Source organism: Pseudorca crassidens, chromosome 5 (genome assembly GCF_039906515.1).
Source record: "Pseudorca crassidens isolate mPseCra1 chromosome 5, mPseCra1.hap1, whole genome shotgun sequence".
NCBI lineage: Eukaryota > Metazoa > Chordata > Mammalia > Artiodactyla > Delphinidae > Pseudorca > Pseudorca crassidens.
This window is the reverse complement of record NC_090300.1, coordinates 79,941,959-79,959,308: the sequence shown is the minus strand read 5'-3', so window position 1 is coordinate 79,959,308 and position 17,350 is coordinate 79,941,959. Positions and strand designations below refer to the sequence as shown.

The 17,350-nt window shown below is 46.5% G+C and overlaps 1 protein-coding gene across 8 annotated transcripts in view; it reads left to right on the top strand.

The window, feature by feature from the left end:
• LOC137225116 (kalirin) overlaps window positions 1-17,350 on the top strand; it is a 460,124-nt gene that overhangs the window by 287,057 nt on the left and 155,717 nt on the right. For all 8 annotated transcript variants that reach the window (XM_067738655.1, XM_067738652.1, XM_067738654.1 and 5 more), the window contains exon 10: window positions 14,627-14,749. In XM_067738655.1, the coding sequence (XP_067594756.1) occupies window positions 14,627-14,749 (123 nt within the window). The remainder of the gene's footprint in view (window positions 1-14,626; window positions 14,750-17,350) is intronic.

Sequence of the window (17,350 nt, the reverse complement as noted above, 5' to 3'; positions counted from 1 at the left end):
TCAGTGATAAAATCTCAGAATTGCCGGGGACCTGGAAGAGCATTCAGTCTCACCTACTATAGGGTCAAGAAAATTGAGGCCCAGAGATGTAAAGCAACTTGGCCATAACCACACAGCTAGTTGATGGTAGTGCCAGGACCAGAAGCTAAGTCTTCTGGCTCCCAGTCCAGGTGTCCTACAGAAAAACCACACAAGAGAAGAGCCAGGCGGATAGCGATGGAGAACAGAAGAGAGACAGGAGGGACACACACGTACTAACGTAGAGAGGGGAAAGACAGACCACATACACACACCCTGAAACAGGGAGAGAGGAGAGACAGAGACAGACAGTGGAGGATGGGAAAGAAAGGGAGAGAGATTTAAAGACAGAGAGCAGAGAAACAGACATACCTGGGCTGGGAGGAGAAAGAGAAAGAGGAAGGTGGGGAGAGAGACAGAAGAGAAAGAGAAAGAGACAGGGACTCCTGCTAGTGGAGAGATGGGGGAGAGCCAGCCAGCCTCTCCCCACATGACTCCTTGTCCCATTGCCATTTCTGGGGGTGGTCTTTTCCCAAATAAGAATACCTTGCCTAAAGCAGAGAGGTTGAAACCAAAGATAGACACCAGTGAATAAGAGATTCCATTTAAATATCTGCAGCCAGAATTGGCCTGACACATCATCCCTGTGCTAGCTCTCCCTTGGTTCCCAAAAAGTGTCCTCTTCCCCTCTGGGCTTTGAGGCGATGGAAATAAGTCTCTAAGGATCAAACTGGAACTTGGGTCCATTAAGCTGCAGAAAGGCATAGATAGAGTGCATCTACCATAGTGTTGCTAGTGGAATAATTTTCAGTCCTGTTGTTGTTCCAGTTTAGAGTGGAACAGTACTAAGCAACAGCCATAAGAGCATCTATGACAGCATCAGCTCACCTCCACCTTCTGTCTGTTCTTCTCTCCTAACCCTGTGGCTTCCCACAAGAATAAAGGACTCCTTTCAAGCCCAGATAGACCTGACTTTGCTGAGAAGAACAAGGAGTAGCTAGTCTTGATCTTTCTAGTAGATGCAAACTCCATTCCATTTTTTCATAGCCAGAACAACTATTGTGAGTATCACTGCAGGCCATCTGTTCTGCCTCCCTTTCTTCTCCCTCCGTGTGGTGCAAGAATAAATTGGTAAAGTGCTTTGGAACACCTGTATGCAAGGCCCTGTACTAGGAGTTGGAGGTCTCTGGCCCAAGAGAAGACATATATACCCGAGGATGTATGAGCGGCACGTGGCTATCTGGGTTCAGGGCCAAAGAAGCAAGACAACAATGGGCTGGTGGAATCAGAGCAGAGAAAGTTCCCTGTGGGTGGAATGGCATTTGCACTGGTGCTTGGAGCTCAGGCAGAGGAGACGGAGGTGGGGAAGGCCAGGAAGTGGAGAGCTAAGTTATAGCCAGGGGACAGGAAGAGGAAATCTGACTGAGTGCCTACTCTTGGCAGCGATAGAGGGAGGTCAGGCTGGAAGGGTTAGGAGTGGCCTTGGTGGGGTGGGTGGGACATGACCCATTTGAGGCTCCAGTGCCTTCCCTTAAAAGTAATGTGTTTTGCTTTTAAGCAGTCCAAAGGTGAGCGAGGGAGGGGCAGTGATGTCAGAATTTTCTGGCTCAGTGATTTTCCATTCTGAATGAGTGTATTAACATTAAAGTCCATGGTTCTTGTACTACGAATGAATCTCACCTGTTTCTATCAGGTTCTTCTGGAGCCTCCCGTGGAAAATTATAGCTTTTACTGTGTCAGCTCTTGCCTGCCAAAGAACGTGTAAAAAGGATTTGAGAGTAATTTTTTAAAACTCCATAAATTCAATCCTTTACTTGCTGTAGTGACTAAAGCCCCTTAATCATACTAAACCAGTTTGGGGGTTGTATAATCCAATTAACAGCTTTGCATAATAAAAGGTGAGCACTTTGGGTTACAAACAGCATGCTTAGTTAGAAAAAAGGGACTGGAATGATGATGGGTCTAGAAAAGAACTCTTCTTATAAGAAGGAATGATTAAAGCATCTAAGAAGGAAAATGCTCACTCAGGGTATAGTCCCAGAGAGATGAGGGAACATACACGAGGGGGGGCCGTCATCAAAAATCTGGAATGCTGACTAGTTACTTGGTGGGTATGTTGGGGAGGAGATTCAAACATCAGAGGGGTGGTTGGATTCCAACCCTGAGATCTGGTTCCTGGGATTAAATATGTCTATAAAAGTTTTATTGCTCATAGCTCAGGATTCATCATCTTTATGAGCAATTGAGCATCTAATCACTTCACTTATCTTAATTAATCTTCCAACACTATGAAGCGGGTGATACTTTGGTCCTCATCTTATCAATACTAATGAGGAAATTGAGGCTTAGAAAGGTTAAGTAAACTTACACAAGGTCACACAGCTAGTGGCAGAGGAAGGCTATAAACCCAAGTCCACTGAATCTCTAGGTCCATGCTCTTAGCCTCTCTGCTATGCCCTGGGCACTATGTTAAGTGGTGGGAAGGCAGAGAGACACGGATCCTGCCCTTGAGGGGTTTATAAGTTAGTGCAGGGCTCAGAGGGCCCTGATAGATTGCTTGGTCCCAAGGGATCAGACTTGCCGTGTAGCCGCTGACAGCTGAGATTCATCCCTAAGTCATCCCAGGGGTCATTCATCCCTGGGTCATCCCAGGAAGACCCACACAGGCAGTCATACTCACACGCAAACACTCTTTCCCACCTGCTCCATCATTATAAAATGGCTCTCTACAGTTATTTAGCTCTAACACAAATGTCCCTAAGACAGGCACTACCCATTCTCACTTGTTTTTCATAACCATAATTACGTTAACTCAGTGTTGCTGATGCTTTTCTTTGTAGCATATATCTTGAATAATGTCCGTTTGCCCATGGTCATATTTAGCAGTATTAAAGTTCTCAATTAAGTTTTGATGGTGATAATCCAATCCTTCGAATACATTCAAGTGGATAATAGATGATTCTGTTATCATCTATCATCTTTCTGGCAGGGTGAGAGTCCAGAAAGTGAGCAGGGTTGAGGCTTGGCTGAATTGGGGGAGGAAGGGAGGGGAGAAAGAGAGGGCTCTGCTGCTCAGGGTTGCTTTCTGATTGGAGTGAGGATGGGGAAACTTTCTCATCTGCCTCTTTGGTGTCACTGATCTTAGAAGGGGTGCTCCATCCCTCTACCCATAGTAGGAGGCTGGAACCAGAGGGTCTGTTCCAGTCTTCTCCATGTATCCTCCAGCTAGAATTGGCAGGGCTGGGAAATGGGCTTCAGAGGCCTGCTCCTGATTTGCTGAGACCCTCCTGCCTGGAATTTCATGGACCCTTCACACTCTGTACCTCACCCCCATTCCTCTCTGTCCTGCTTTCTGCCTTCTCTTCCCTTGCCCATCATGGCCTTTCCCTGGGTGCTCACTTTGATTTTCTGAATGCAAACTCTGTTGTGACTGAACAGTCACCCTTCTGTGATGAGTACCTTCCAAGGAAGGACCTGGGTGCCTCCACCTGGCAGGGTTGGGAATCAGGTGGGTCCTGGGAGGCAGTGAGAGAAGGTTCCTCCCCAGGAGTTACTGAGCCTCAGGGCTTTCTTGATACACAACAATTTTAAACACCTTTAATGTCCTCAATTCCTCTTTTATTACTATGTTAACAAATGACTAGACAGTCACCATCCAAGGTCACTTCTTTCTGATAACCCCTATGTTCGGCATGTCCTTGGCCTCAACATGCTATTTCTGGAGCTTTGAATACCAGGCTAAAGGATAAAAGACTCACACTTTATAACTAGTGGGGAACTATTGAAAGATTTTGACCAGAGAAAACAGGTGATCAGAGTGAAGGTCTGAGGTCATTTAGTGCCAGAGGAGGACTGTGTTGGAGTGGGAAGATCCTAGGGCCACGGTCATGGGCTAAGGTGATGGGACAAGGGTAGATTTGAGAGCATTTATGAAAAAAAAAAATCACTGGAAATTGCCGTCCATTTTGTTAGAAGACAAGGGTGGTGTCAAGTGTGAATATGGGACTGTATTGTTTAAAGTGGGGTTCTTGGACCTGTTGGAGAACCCAACTCAGGTCCACTTGTCCAATGCACAGCAAAGCCAATCTACCGACACCGAGTTGTAGTGAAGGAAACTACAGAGTTTATTGTAGGGCGACAGGCAAGGAGAATAGGAAACTCGAGCTCAAAAGACCCAAACTCCTTGATAATTTTCAGGAAAGGGCTTTTAAAGGCAACATTAGGGGTGAGAGTCACAGGGTGTGTGATCAGCTGGACATTCTGATTGGTTGGTGGTGAGGTAACAGGGTGATGTTTCAGGAATCTTAATCATCAACCTTCTGGTTCCAACCAGTCTGGGGTCTGCTGCTTGTGGTCAGCATGTAGTCACCGTCCTCCACTGGATGGGGGTTGTAGTTTCTGCAGAGCAACTCAAAGATATGCACCAGATTGTTATCTGCATCCCTTCAGGAGGAACTGGGAGTCCAGTGGCTCTGTTGTTCTAATCATTACGCATGAGCCTCCTCTTTGGAACTTGGGGAAGGCCAAACCAAAACCAGGAACTTGGAGGGGCTTTTGTATCCAGGAAGACCTCACAAGGTCCTGCTCAGTTTCAGTTCCCCCTTTTCTTTGATGTTCCTCAATCCTGAGGGGAACAGGGGCAGGACAAGAAAAGGAATACAGTTTTGGATAAAGAGGTTAATCATAAACCCGGCAGGGGAACTCATTTTAGGGGGACTCAGTTTCAGACCCCTGGCGTTAAGATCATCTGGGCAGAGTAGGATCTTGTTAAGAACAGGTTATCTGACCCTACTGTATACTTTTTGGTTCGGTATCTGTGGGTAAGGTGGTGCCTAGGTTTTAGAATGAACCCCAAGTGATTCTGAAGCGGTCTAAAGTTTGAGAACCTCTGACTTGAGAGATTCAGTCCTTAGTGATGAAAAGTGTGGTGACACCACAAACAGGAATCAAAGGCACCATGTGAGGAGATGCTTTCAGGGAGATGTCAAAGACAAAGACAATTTCCAGTCACCTCAGCCTGTTGGGAAGGGACAGGTGTGGGCTGCCTGGGAGTGGAGGGGTCCAAGGGAGGGAGGCAGCTGGTTTCTTAGCCGGCTTCCACCCAACATCACATTTGTCAGGGCAGAGGACTGCGGTTCTAAGGGGGAAGAGAGTCTGTACACCTGCTAATGAGTTTCAGCTGAGCCCTCTCAGAAAAATGATGGCTTTTCCCGCCATAGCAAGACATTTATTTTGATCATACTTGTTCCAAAGAGGGGACAGAAAATGAATTGGTGGTAATTGGTCATTTCAAGTGGTATCCGCATGCTCTCCAGTCTCAGCTGTCGGGGAGCGGGGTGGTGCCGGCAGAGAATGAGCTGCTCCCCTTCAGAACTAGTGCTCAGTGTGCTGTGCCAGGAGACAGAAACAGTGATTTGATGGCTGTCCTGGGCGCTCACACACGTCATGCGCACTTGAGCTTTTAACGGAACAAAATGCGTGTGGACACCGACGGCATGCCAACTCTCCTTCCCGACCTCAGAATATCGGCTTCTACAGAGTCACAGAGTTGGGGCTGGGCGCTGGGAGGTAACAGCTGAGGGGGGCCATTCTTCAGTTTACTTAACACAACAGAACGCCTTGCCCGTTTTATCATGGATCAAATTATGACACAAACTTAATAACATATTTCAAATAAGATGATTGATCAGAGAGAGCCAGGGAGGGAATCAGAGAGTTGGGATTCTGATTTCACAACTATTTGCCAGACAGCTCCCTTTCCTTTAATGGTTTTTGCCCTTTATCACACAGGAAGTTCTCACATCAGGTTGAGTTCATTCACTCATTTATTCAGCAGATGCTCTTTGAGAACATAGCGGTGAACCAAACAAAGCCCCTGCCCGTGTGGAGCTTACATTCAGGAGGGAGAGAACACCATCACAAACAAACAAATAGCTCATGGGTGCTAGAATGACAGCAGGTGAGCTGAATGAATAAGCCGTGGGGTGTGTTTAAGAAGAGATTCCAAGCATGTGAAATGGGACGTACAAAGTCCTTGGGACCAGAATGAGCTGGGTGCATTCATGAAAATAGGAGGATGGCCAGAGAACCTGGTGAATAGAGAGGAGGGAAAAGGAGTAAACAGTTTGAAGAAATGGGCTGGGTCCAGATCACATCAGGCCTTATAAGCTATGGAGAGAATTTGGATTTTCTAAGTGTGATAGGAAACAGTTGTAGAGTTTCGATAAGAAGAATGTCATGACTTGATTCTTGTTGAAAGAAATGTTATATTCAAAGATCTGGCTACTGTGTGGAGGGAGTAAAAGGAGGAAGACCACCTACAGGGCTGATCGAGTGAATGAGGAAAGATGGTGGCTGGGACTAGGGTGGTTTTGAAGGAAATCAGTGTACAGGAAGGAGTAAGTAAGACAGGCTTGCAGCTAAGCAGTGAATTGTGGTGCTTTTGCTGATACAAGGAAAACTGGGAGAGGAGGGGAGTGGGGCAGAAGGGAATAAAGAGTTCTGGTTTAGATATGTTAAGCTTAAGGTGCCCATTATAAACCAAACTGGAGAGGAAGAGTAGGCAGCTGGGTACATGAGTCTCAGTCTCAGGAGAGAGTTAGGGCTGGAACTGTGAATATGGAAATTAACCAGCACATAGACGATATTTAAAGCCATGGAACTGGGTGAGATCATCTAGGGAGTAAGAGAAGAGAAAGAAGAGGTCCAGGGATGAGCCCTCAGGCATTCCAAAATTTAGAGCCTGGGAAGACTAGGAGGATTCAGAAAAGTAGACAACAGTGGAGATCCGTGAGCTGGGGGAATCCTCAGTGAGATGGCGTCTCAGGAGCTAAGGAAGAGGTGTTTCCAGAAAAGGGAGGCTCTTCCTCTTAGGCGGGGCTGAGCAAGGTGGGTCTCTCTGCAGGGTGGGAGGGCCGCAGTGGTCCAGGGAGGTCAGAGTGGAGTGGGCTGAGGATGGCGTTGGTGGGAGGGCATCCCAGCATTGGGAGTCCTCAAGGAGGGGTGGTCCAGAGCAGAGCGAGGAGGGAGTCCCTGTGCAGGCATAGCCTGGTGCAGGTGTTGGAGCCCAGGCAAGGTGAGCAGAGCAGAGAAGCGTGGCCTGGCATAGGTGTCAGGTGCATAGGTGCAGACAATGAGCAGGTCAAGGAGGTCATCCCCGAGGGGCAGGGGCTGTGCAGTGTCACAGCCTGGGCGGAGGGAGGAGGGCATCCGTGCAGGGAGGGCAGCCCAGCTTAGAGGATTGGAATCTAAACAGGCTGAGGAGGTGTCCACACAGGGGGCAACCCAGAGGAGGTTTACTAGGAGGGGCTCTTGGAATCAACCCCTGAGGAAGGGAAGGGAAGAAGGAGGATTAGACAGAGAGTGAAGCTGAGCTGCAGTGTCATCTCAAGGGAATCCTCAGCCAGCCCTACCGGGCGTTCTGAAGATTCTCTCAGGTTGGGGAGTGAAAACTGGGTCTTTGTACTTGGAGTCTGTCACTGGGCACGGGTCAATGTAAGAAGGGGCTTTGGGCAAAGCCACTCTCTTCAACCCAGGGTAATAATCCCCAAAGGGGACTGACACCCAAGGCTGTCTGCCTGCTGGTGACACTCTCAGCAGGGTGGCAAAAAGTCCTCTGTGGCACATCACAGCATCTGCAACCTCCATGGTCTCAAACTACCTCCTTCAAATACCTATTAATCGCAAAGGAATAAGAGTGACTTTCTAGAAGAAGGCTGGAAGACACCACCCTGACCTGGTGATCAAAGTTAACATCATGAGTCATGGGGGCAATTCAAATTATATCCCACCTGATAGAATGCAGTGGGAAGAACAAGAATCATTTCTGTGTTATTCCTGATTCCGATCATGAGGAAACATCAGACAAACCCAAACTGAGGGACATTTTGTAAAGTAATAGACCTGTAACTATTAAAAGTGTCAAAGGCAGGAAAGTCAAGGGAAGCCTGAGGGACTCTTCCAGATTAAAGGGACAGCTAAGCATGACACATGCTTCTGGCCTGCATCCTTTTCCTCTAAAAGTCAGTGTTGGGACACATGGGAAAACTTGAGTAAGGTCTGGGAATCAGATGGTAGCGTTGCTGCCAGAACCATTTGGGTTTGAATCCTGACTCCACTATTTAGTAGCTGTGTGAGATCAGGCAAGTTAACTAACCACTCTGAGATTCATTTTCTTCATCCAAACATGGGGATAATAACTCTCACCAGCCCAGGGTTGTGGTAAGATAGCATAGATGAGATGGTGAGCGTGTACCCTGGCCTAGTGCTGGACAAAGAGTGAGCCCTCCATAGCCTTTCCTTCTGAGGAGGGGAACTGCCCTACCCTCAATGTAATAAAATCATTAAATAATTGAGTTGGAGGGAGATTTAGGGAGATGATGTGATCCAACAGTCTCATTGGAGAAAGTGAGGTTCAGAGAGGAGAAGGCACACACCCAGCTGGGCCACGACTGGTTAGGGGCAGAGCTGGGGTGAGAACCCAGGTTCCTCTGTAAGTTGTGCTGTCTTTAATTTAGAATGATCATGATGGTACCACATTTTAACGATGCTTTAGGAACCTAAAGCACTTACATATTAACAGAGCTTAGACACCAACTTAAAACTTCGTGCAAAGGTGGTTGCCTCTAAATGCAGGGGCCTCCTGCACTGGGCTGGGAGATCCTTGAGGTCTTCTCCAACACTAAGATTGTATCACGTTAGAAGAATCCAAAAAATCAGAGTCCTGGGACAGAAAGCAGCTAGGCCCTTGATTTTCTCCCATTAACTCGGTTGTATTCATGGCCACTGTTCAGAAAATATCAATAGTTCTCTTCAAAAGGACTTTTCTCTTCTCCTTAGCAGCTAGAAAGGACTGTCTCCTCCCCTGAAAAGTACTCTGTCTTGATTGTATGCTGGTTGGAATAAACACAATTAGATGAGGAAGAAAGGGAGTGATTAGGGAATTATGCATAATGGCTGTTAGATTGGCTCCCAGATCCGGTTCAGGATGTGAGTATCTCTCTTGGAAAAGGCTGTTCCGGGAAAGGACTAATTCCAGTTGAAAAGTTGGGGCATGAGAAAGGAGAAAGAGCTTTACACGTTGTTTGCAAGACTGCCTGCCTGCCTTCGTGGGGAGGAGTCCCAGGCTGACCAGGGCTGTTGTTTCCAGTGATGGGGCAAAGATCAGGCCTCCTGCTGAATGCGCTGGCGCAGCTTCTCCCAAGACAGTAGGCAGCCGTATTTGCCCTTGACAACTCATGGCTATAAACATTCATTGAGTATCTTCTGAGTGTGCGGTGCTGATGGGGAGACTGGGGGCAGGCGAGGGATGAAAGGGCAGGATACAGTGGTGAAAACCCCATACTTCTTCGGGAGCTACCTACCTGCCAAGTGGGGCAGTGGAGAGAGGGTGGATACACACAAAGGGAGAACTTTGAATGCAGGCTGTGAGAGGTACTAAGAGTTACCTATCTAGGGAGTACGGAGCTGGAGACATTCACCCCAAAGTTGTGTGTTGGGGCAATGAGTTTTGAGTTGAGTTGAGTTCAACATATCTCACGTGAACCCCTTTGTGCTGAGTACCATGCTGTGTCCAGGAATCACAGGGAGGTCAGAGTCTAGTGGGAGAGACCAGCCTGTGGGCAATAATCGTGGTTTGAACAGAACAGAGAAGAGTGACACCACCCCAGCCTGAGTAGATTGTTAAAGAGAAAAGGCTTTCCAAAACTAGAGTTTGAGGTGGCACTTAAAAGATGAGTAAGAAGGAGCCCGGGAAGTGGATATAGGGAGAAAAAAGAGATGGACATTTCAAGTGAAGTGGAAAATAGCAAGAACAAAACTCAGGAGGTGAGAAGCAGTTTTTGGGGGTGTTGAGAGGTGGGGCAGGAACTCATTGGAGGTGGGGTTGGGAGGGGTGGACCTGTCGCAGAGGACTTTGCATGTCAGGTTAAGGGGCCCCTCAAAAACTATACCCCAGTGAAATGCCTTCAAGAATGCAAGGTTTAACTCCATGTAAGCCTAATTTATATTCTTCAGGTAGATTTTGTGTCCCTCACTTTTTTTTTTATCATTAGGATCTGGCTATATTAGAAATTCATAATTTATTTTTAAACCTTAGTGTATAAAATTACTCCTTTGAAATTAAAGGCACATCTTGCCAGAATGAGATTGACAACTATCACTGGGTGCTACTTCCCACTCAAGTGCAGAGGCACACCTGTCATTTATCAAAACCAGAGCGTGGGGCTTCCCTGGTGACGCAGTGGTTGAGAGTCCGCCTGCCGATGCAGGGGACACGGGTTCGTGCCCCGGTCCGGGAAGATCCCACGTGCCGCGGAGCGGCTGGGCCCGTGAGCCATGGCCGCTGAGCCTGCGCGTCTGGAGCCTGTGCTCCGCAACAGGAGAGGCCACAGCAGTGAGAGGCCCACGTACTGCAAAAAAAAACCCCCAAAAACAAAACAACAACAACAACAAAAAAACAAACAGAGCGTGAGTATGAAAATTGAAAGAAAACTTAACCAAAAAAACCTGTCATCTTTGTGCTATCCCTTGTGACTCACTTGCTTCTGTACCAGTGACAAGTTCCTCTTCCTGGGGGTCAGGCTTCCACCTGCTTCTGCATCACCCCCAGGCCCCATCACCAAATCCTGGCTGTTCTCTCCCCTAAATATTACTGAAACCTGTCTCTCCACGGACACTGCCACTGGCCTCGCCTGAGCTACCATCGCCTCTTGTCAGGATTTCCGCGGGAACCTCCTGTTTTCCTACCTCTGTTCCTGTCTTCCAACAACTGATTCTCCACAAAGCAGTCAGAGCAGTAATTTTTAAATGCAGATCTGATGGTGTCTTTCTCCTCCTTCAGCCCTTCAGTGGCTCTTAGGCTAACGCTGGAGTCAGACTCAGCACACCAGGGCTCAGCTCTACCTGGTGCCTGCCGCCTCGGGGCGCATTTCCTACTTACACCTACTCAAACCATGCTGATCTTTTCAATTCCTAATTTGGTTAAATCCTACTGTCTCTCACGCCTCACTTCTTCAGAGTGGACTTCGCTGACCGTTGGCACTTTTCACCCTTGCAATTAATGATGAATTGTGATCTCATATCTAGTGCTCGTTACCCACCTAGACTGAGTTCCTGGAGTCAGGGCCGAGCCTGCCTTGTTTAATCCTGCAGGCTGGGCTGTCCTAGTGCCTGGCGCTAGGCCACCATGAGGATAATAATAAATATCTATTTGAATATGTGAATAGTCGTAGCCCACACATGCTTCTCTGCATCCTGAAGACTCTTCCTTCAGACAAAAACAAAAGGAAAAAACCTCCTATTGTTGGAAACACTTAAATACCAATTCAAAGCCATCAATAGGTATGATTAACTATCATCCTGTACTATCCTAACTACAACTGATAATTGACTATTTTAAATAAGATCTTTTAGATGAGAGAAACTACATAGGGACCAGCTAATAAGGGGTACCTTGATGGGTGCTTACACTTTGATAGGGTCCAGGGTAAGACTAGAAACTCAATTTATTCTTCAACCAGTGATGTTCAGATTCTGGGACTCACCAGACTTCCAATGCTGCACATTAATTTACAGTGTGTCACATAATTGTTAGACACCACCGGAGTCTGTTCAGAAGCACATTTCTCTGCTGTGCAGTCCACGTAGGAAGCTGGATTGTGCTCCCAGGGTTGGGAACCATGAAATCAAAGGTCAAGAGAGCATATGGCCTAAGTATTTGTACCAGGCCATGCTGGCTCTAAAAGAACTCTCTGAAACAAAATTGTCAGAAATCAGTGTTTTGAACAGCGCATCATATATTGATTCTGTTTCTCTGTCCTCAGATGCTTTTTCCGTCTCTATATATTACTAAAGTAACCTTGTTCACGTCCTAAATCATTTGCTTTTGTTTTGTTAAATTGATTTCCCTGCAGTCCCTGACCCGGCATTGAGGTTGCATGTGTTTTCCGCACAGCTCCAGTTCTAATGGCAGCAGCTGTACTAAATGGAGGCAATGTAACATCACAGAGCAAAGTTATGTTTAAGTAAAAGCCTCTCAAATATGAAATAGATTTTTAAGTGGTTAAGGTAGAGCTGATTAAGTAAACTAAGTGTCACTAACTGAAAACTAATTGACATTTTAAAGAAAGCAAAATAAACAGGAAACAAATTGCTTTTTTAAAAAAGTTTAAAAGTTGTGAAAGCACCCCCAGGGAGTATAAAAGCTAACCATTTGTGAACTAGTAGATGAAAAACATTTGTCTCTAACCAGTTTGCTTTAGAATATTATTTAGAATATTTATTAAAGCTAGAGATTAAAAATGAAAATGAATAAAATAAAATTCATGAAAAAAAGTGCCAGACAAGCAAGTCACACTTAACTGCTCAAAACAAAATTTTTTTAAAAAATTGTAACCTGAAAATACGTCATAAATTCCAAAGCACTCATGAAAAGCTATAAGAGGGCTCCTTTGTATATAAAAATTATCTCCAACCTTCAGTTCATTCTCAAAAGGGGATTAATAAAAGTTTAAATATGCATAAAAATTATAAAACTACACTATCCATGGTACACAATATATGAGAAACTTTGTGACTAGAAATGTTTGTCTTTGACCTTGCATGCTGACACCCATCATCCTTGTCCGGTATAGAATGGGAACAAATTGTGGCAAATCAAGTAAAAATGCACTCTCCTGACTTTTGTTGCTGAAATATCACCATAAGTAACTCAAGAGAAAAGTAGGCTCTTCTTTATTCTAAGAAAAGAATATCTAAACTTCCTTTCAGTGCTGCCTTTCAGAGTTTGCAAAAGGTAAAAATTCAGTTCATTTACTATTGTAATTTCTTTTTACAGATGTGCCTCCAGAATATTAAAAAAATATTGCCAGAATTTGTTAAAGTGTTTAAAACCTTTTTAAAATTGAAGTATAGTTGATCTATAATATTGTGTTAGTTTCAGGTGTACAGCAAAGTGATTCAGTTATATATATATTTTTTCAGATTATTTTCCATTACTGGTTATTACAAGATATTGAATATAGCCCCATGTGTTATATAGTAAATCCTTGATGCTAAAGTGCTTAAAATCTTTACACTAATGTTTAGATAAAGTCATTTTTGCAAAAGCCTTCTTTTTTTCTTCATTTTAGTGGACAATTACCTGACCTGGCTTTGTACCATGCAATTTTGTTAAACCTCATTTTTATATTCATATGTGCATTTCTCTAACCAATACCATCTTGGTATGGCTTTATGATACTGCCACCTAAGACTTTGAAAGCTTCCATACTTTTTACAATTGCAGGCATAAATTTATCTCAGATGTCAGAGGAAGTGACGCCAAAGGCTAAATTCCGTAGAAACAGAACTCTCATGTCTGCAGTCCAGGCAATGATTTGGTCTCTCTGCTTGCCACAGGGCAATCTGTAGAAAAAAACAGAATTAAAGTGCCCTTTTAAACAGGGCTAGTTCATCTAAATCATTTTCCCAAAAGTCATTCTACAATCTGAGAAAGCTAGTACCTCATTAATCAAATGTTTAGTTGACGTTTACTATAGTAGGAATAGAGTGGGCTTAGTTGAGTCTTGGCAGGATCTACAACAGGTGTGTCTGTGCTGTAATTCTGATTCAGCTGTGGCCGTCTGATTTAGTGAGTGCCAACTCCTCAGGGCCCAAATGAACTGCTTCCCTTCTCCCTGGAGGCACACATTTTTGTTGGGTTATGTGGACAAATGCAAAATGGGCTAAAGGCTTTGATCCTCCCTGCATTTCGAGGCTTTTACTAAGGGCTTTCCACTCCCCTGTCAAGTACCCCTCAGGACAACATATTTTCTCACCTTCTAAGCATCGCCTCACTCATCCCTCTACTGCTCCAGCCACCTGTTTTCTAGCTTCTCACAACTCGGAGGAAAATGTCTTGAGGCCAAATCACTAGACCTTAAGCCTGGAGAACATGGAGTCTCTGCTGCTACCCAAGAGCATCATAGATACTAAAGACCTTACTTTATTTTGTTGGTTGGTTGGTTGGTTGATGTTGATTGGAGGAGAAAGGTGGAAAGAAGCCAGAGAGGGCAGTTGTCCTGGTGATCAGCTCTCTTGAGCGTAGCTCCAGTTAGGGACTGACTACTCTGGACTTTGCTCCCAAGATTAGGAAGGGAGTCCCAGGAGAACAATGAGGTAGGATCCCCATGACTTGATGGCACTGCCATGAGCATTTTTATGGTGGAGTGAGTGCCAAGGAACTGCCCTGACCTGACACTGCTTGATTTCCTGCAAATGTGTCTGACTTTATATGGTTGGAGTCAAAGTAGTGAGAGGGTTAAACTGTGCCTGGCGGTCTGTGTAACTTGTTTAAAATAATGGGCTAATTAAGGCTGAGAAAACTGAGAAAGTGATGAGGGGATATTCTGGAGATCAAAGAGGAAGAGCTGAACTTAGTTAAGGGTGGGATTGTTGTATTGCCAGTGACAGTAATGAAATCCCTGTGTCCACCGTGGATTGAACATTTACACCTGGACTGCTGCTTTCTGATTGGGACGGGCGGGGAGTCTAATAGCCTAGCAGTCACACATGTTGTCACGTGTCTTTTGCCAAGAAGTCATTGTTTCTGTCTTCCTTCTCTGACTAGGTGTTAGACTGGATTGAAAACCACGGCGAGGCCTTTCTCAGCAAGCACACAGGGGTCGGGAAGTCTTTGCATCGAGCCCGGGCCCTGCAGAAGAGGCACGATGACTTTGAAGAGGTGGCTCAGGTGAGATGCTGTGTATGGTTGTATGCGTGTGTGGAGCAGTGAGGGAGACCAGGGCTGTGGCTTTGGTGTTTGGTGGGGCACGTTGGGTGGATAGCCCATGGCTTCTGGGCTGCCTTCCCACCTGATGCAAGGAGACCCTTGTCTGCTCTAGGATCACTAGGTGAGTGGTAAATTAGTATTTTGTCAGCTGTGATCAGTTGCAGTGGAATGAGTAAGGCAGGGAAGGGGCAGCTGGGAAAGGTATCACTAAGGGATGGCGAGGTGGTTGCTGCCAGAGGAGCGAGGGTGACAAAGCTAGAGTTTGCCACATCACGGCTTTAGCCAGGGCTGGCTCTGATTCCATTACACAGGCAGCCCTCAGTGGGGGAGTCCTGCTGGGCATTGTCCAGAGCCCCAACCTCACCCGGGGAGGTGACCAGCCCCAGACAGATGTGAGCTGTGGGTGTGAAAGGAGAGGGCCTGCCAAGAGCCAAAGGAATCTGCTGGTGAACAGGAAGTAGTGGGAGTGGACCTAGGGGAGCTGCAAGGGATGCTGGAGGGTGAGAGGCCTGACGGAGCCAGAGAGACCGTGTCAGCAGCGACCTGAACCTGCGGAGGCAGGTAGATGAGACCCAACCTATGGTATAAAGAAAACCTCATAGAAAACCTCTGTGCACTGCTGGTTGGAATGTAAAATGGTGCAACCACTGTTAAAAACCGTATGGCAGGGCTTCCCTGGTGGCGCAGTGGTTGAGAGTCCGCCTGCCGATGCAGGGGATGCGGGTTCGTGCCCCAGTCCGGGAAGATCCCACATGCCGCGGAGCGGCTGGGCCTGTGAGCCATGGCAGCTGAGCCTGCGCATCCGGAGCCTGTGCTCCCCACCAGGAGAGGCCACAGCAGTGAGAGGCCCGCGTACCGCAAAAACAAACAAACAAAAAACAGTATGGCAGTTCCTCAAAAAATTAAGCATAGAATTACCATATGATTCAGCAATCCCACTTCTGAGTATATACCCAAAAGAAGAGCAAGGATATGAAAAGATATTTGTACACCCATGTTCAAGCAGCATTTTTCACAGTAACCAAAAGGTGGAAGCAACCTAAGTGTTCATCGACAGATGAATAGATAAACCAAATATTGTACATACAGGGCTTCCCTGGTGGCGCGGTGGTTGGGAGTCCACCTGCCGATGCAGGGGATGCACGTTTGTGCCCTGGTCCGGGAGGGTCCCACGTGCCACGGAGCAGCTGGTCCTGTGGGCCATGGCCGCTGGGCCTGCACGTCCGGAGCCTGTGCTCCACAACGGGAGAGGCCACAGCAGTGAGAGGCCCGCGTACCGCAGGAGAAAAAAAAAATATATATATATTGTATATACATATAGTGGAATATTATTTGGTCTTAAAAAGTAAGGAAGTATGACACATGCTACAGCTTGGATGAACCTTGAAGATACGATGCTATGTGAAATGTCAGTCACCAAAGGACAAATATCGTATGAGTCCACTTATATGAAGTAGCTAAAATAGTCAAATTTATGGAGATAGAAGGTAGAAGGGTGGTTGCCAGGTGCTGACGGGGAGTTATTATTTAGCGGGTGCAGAGTTTCAGTTTTGCAAGGTAGAGATTTTTGGAGATGGATGGTGGTGATGGTTGCACAACAGGGTGACTCAGTGCCCCTGAACTTTTAAGTTTTCTGTTACGTTTATTTTACCACGACCACCAGTACCACCACCACAAGAACAAAAACCAGCCTCGTAGCCACAGAAGGATCTTTTACAGCATGAGCTGGACTGTGCCAGCGTGATACAGACACAGGCCCAATGTGCCTCTGGTGGACAAGATGTATTACAGACCCCAAATATCTGAGTGGCCAGGCATTCTGGTGCCTGTCCAGTCTGTTAGGGGGCATAGGATGGGAGAGGGTCATCCAGACTCCCTGCCTGCTGAGAGTGGGCATTGTGGTACCTGGGACCATCTGTTGGACTAGAGCCATCCCATAGCTTTGGTGCCCCTGCATTCTGGCTGTCCTGTGGTTCAGCCCTCCTCACCTGGGGAGGACATCCCCAGAGCCACCCACTGCCCTGATCCAGCCCACTCCTCCTTGCTCTCTTACTGCTGTGGCCTCATAGGCAATGCCAGCTGTGGTCACAGGCCCATGAGGGGGCTGTCATTTTTGTGTGTTGTTACAACCAAACAAGCCTCGTGGCCTCCCCAACCTCAACCTCATTTCTCCCAGTTGCTCCTCCACCGTCTCGCTGGTGCCTGATATGCCCTTCCCATGGGACAGTGCCTTTCAGTTAGTGCCAGAGACACATTAACTTAAATTCATACTAAAGAAAGAATTGACACATTTTTGAGAGCTTATGGGCCTATTAAGTGTTTTATCTCCCACCAACCCTGAACGATAGACAGTATCAGCCTTGTTTTATAGAAGACGACACTAAAGGATCAGAAAGTCCTGCGGTGCCTTTGTCATCTAGCTTGTCGGTGGTTCTGTGGGGATTTCAACCCAGGTGTGAGTCCAGACTCGTGTTCTCACCCTCACCCCATGCCATCCCTCTTTACTGAGGTGGAGGAATTGGGTGTAAAATTCATTGCCAGTTTCCTCGTGGAAAGTACAGG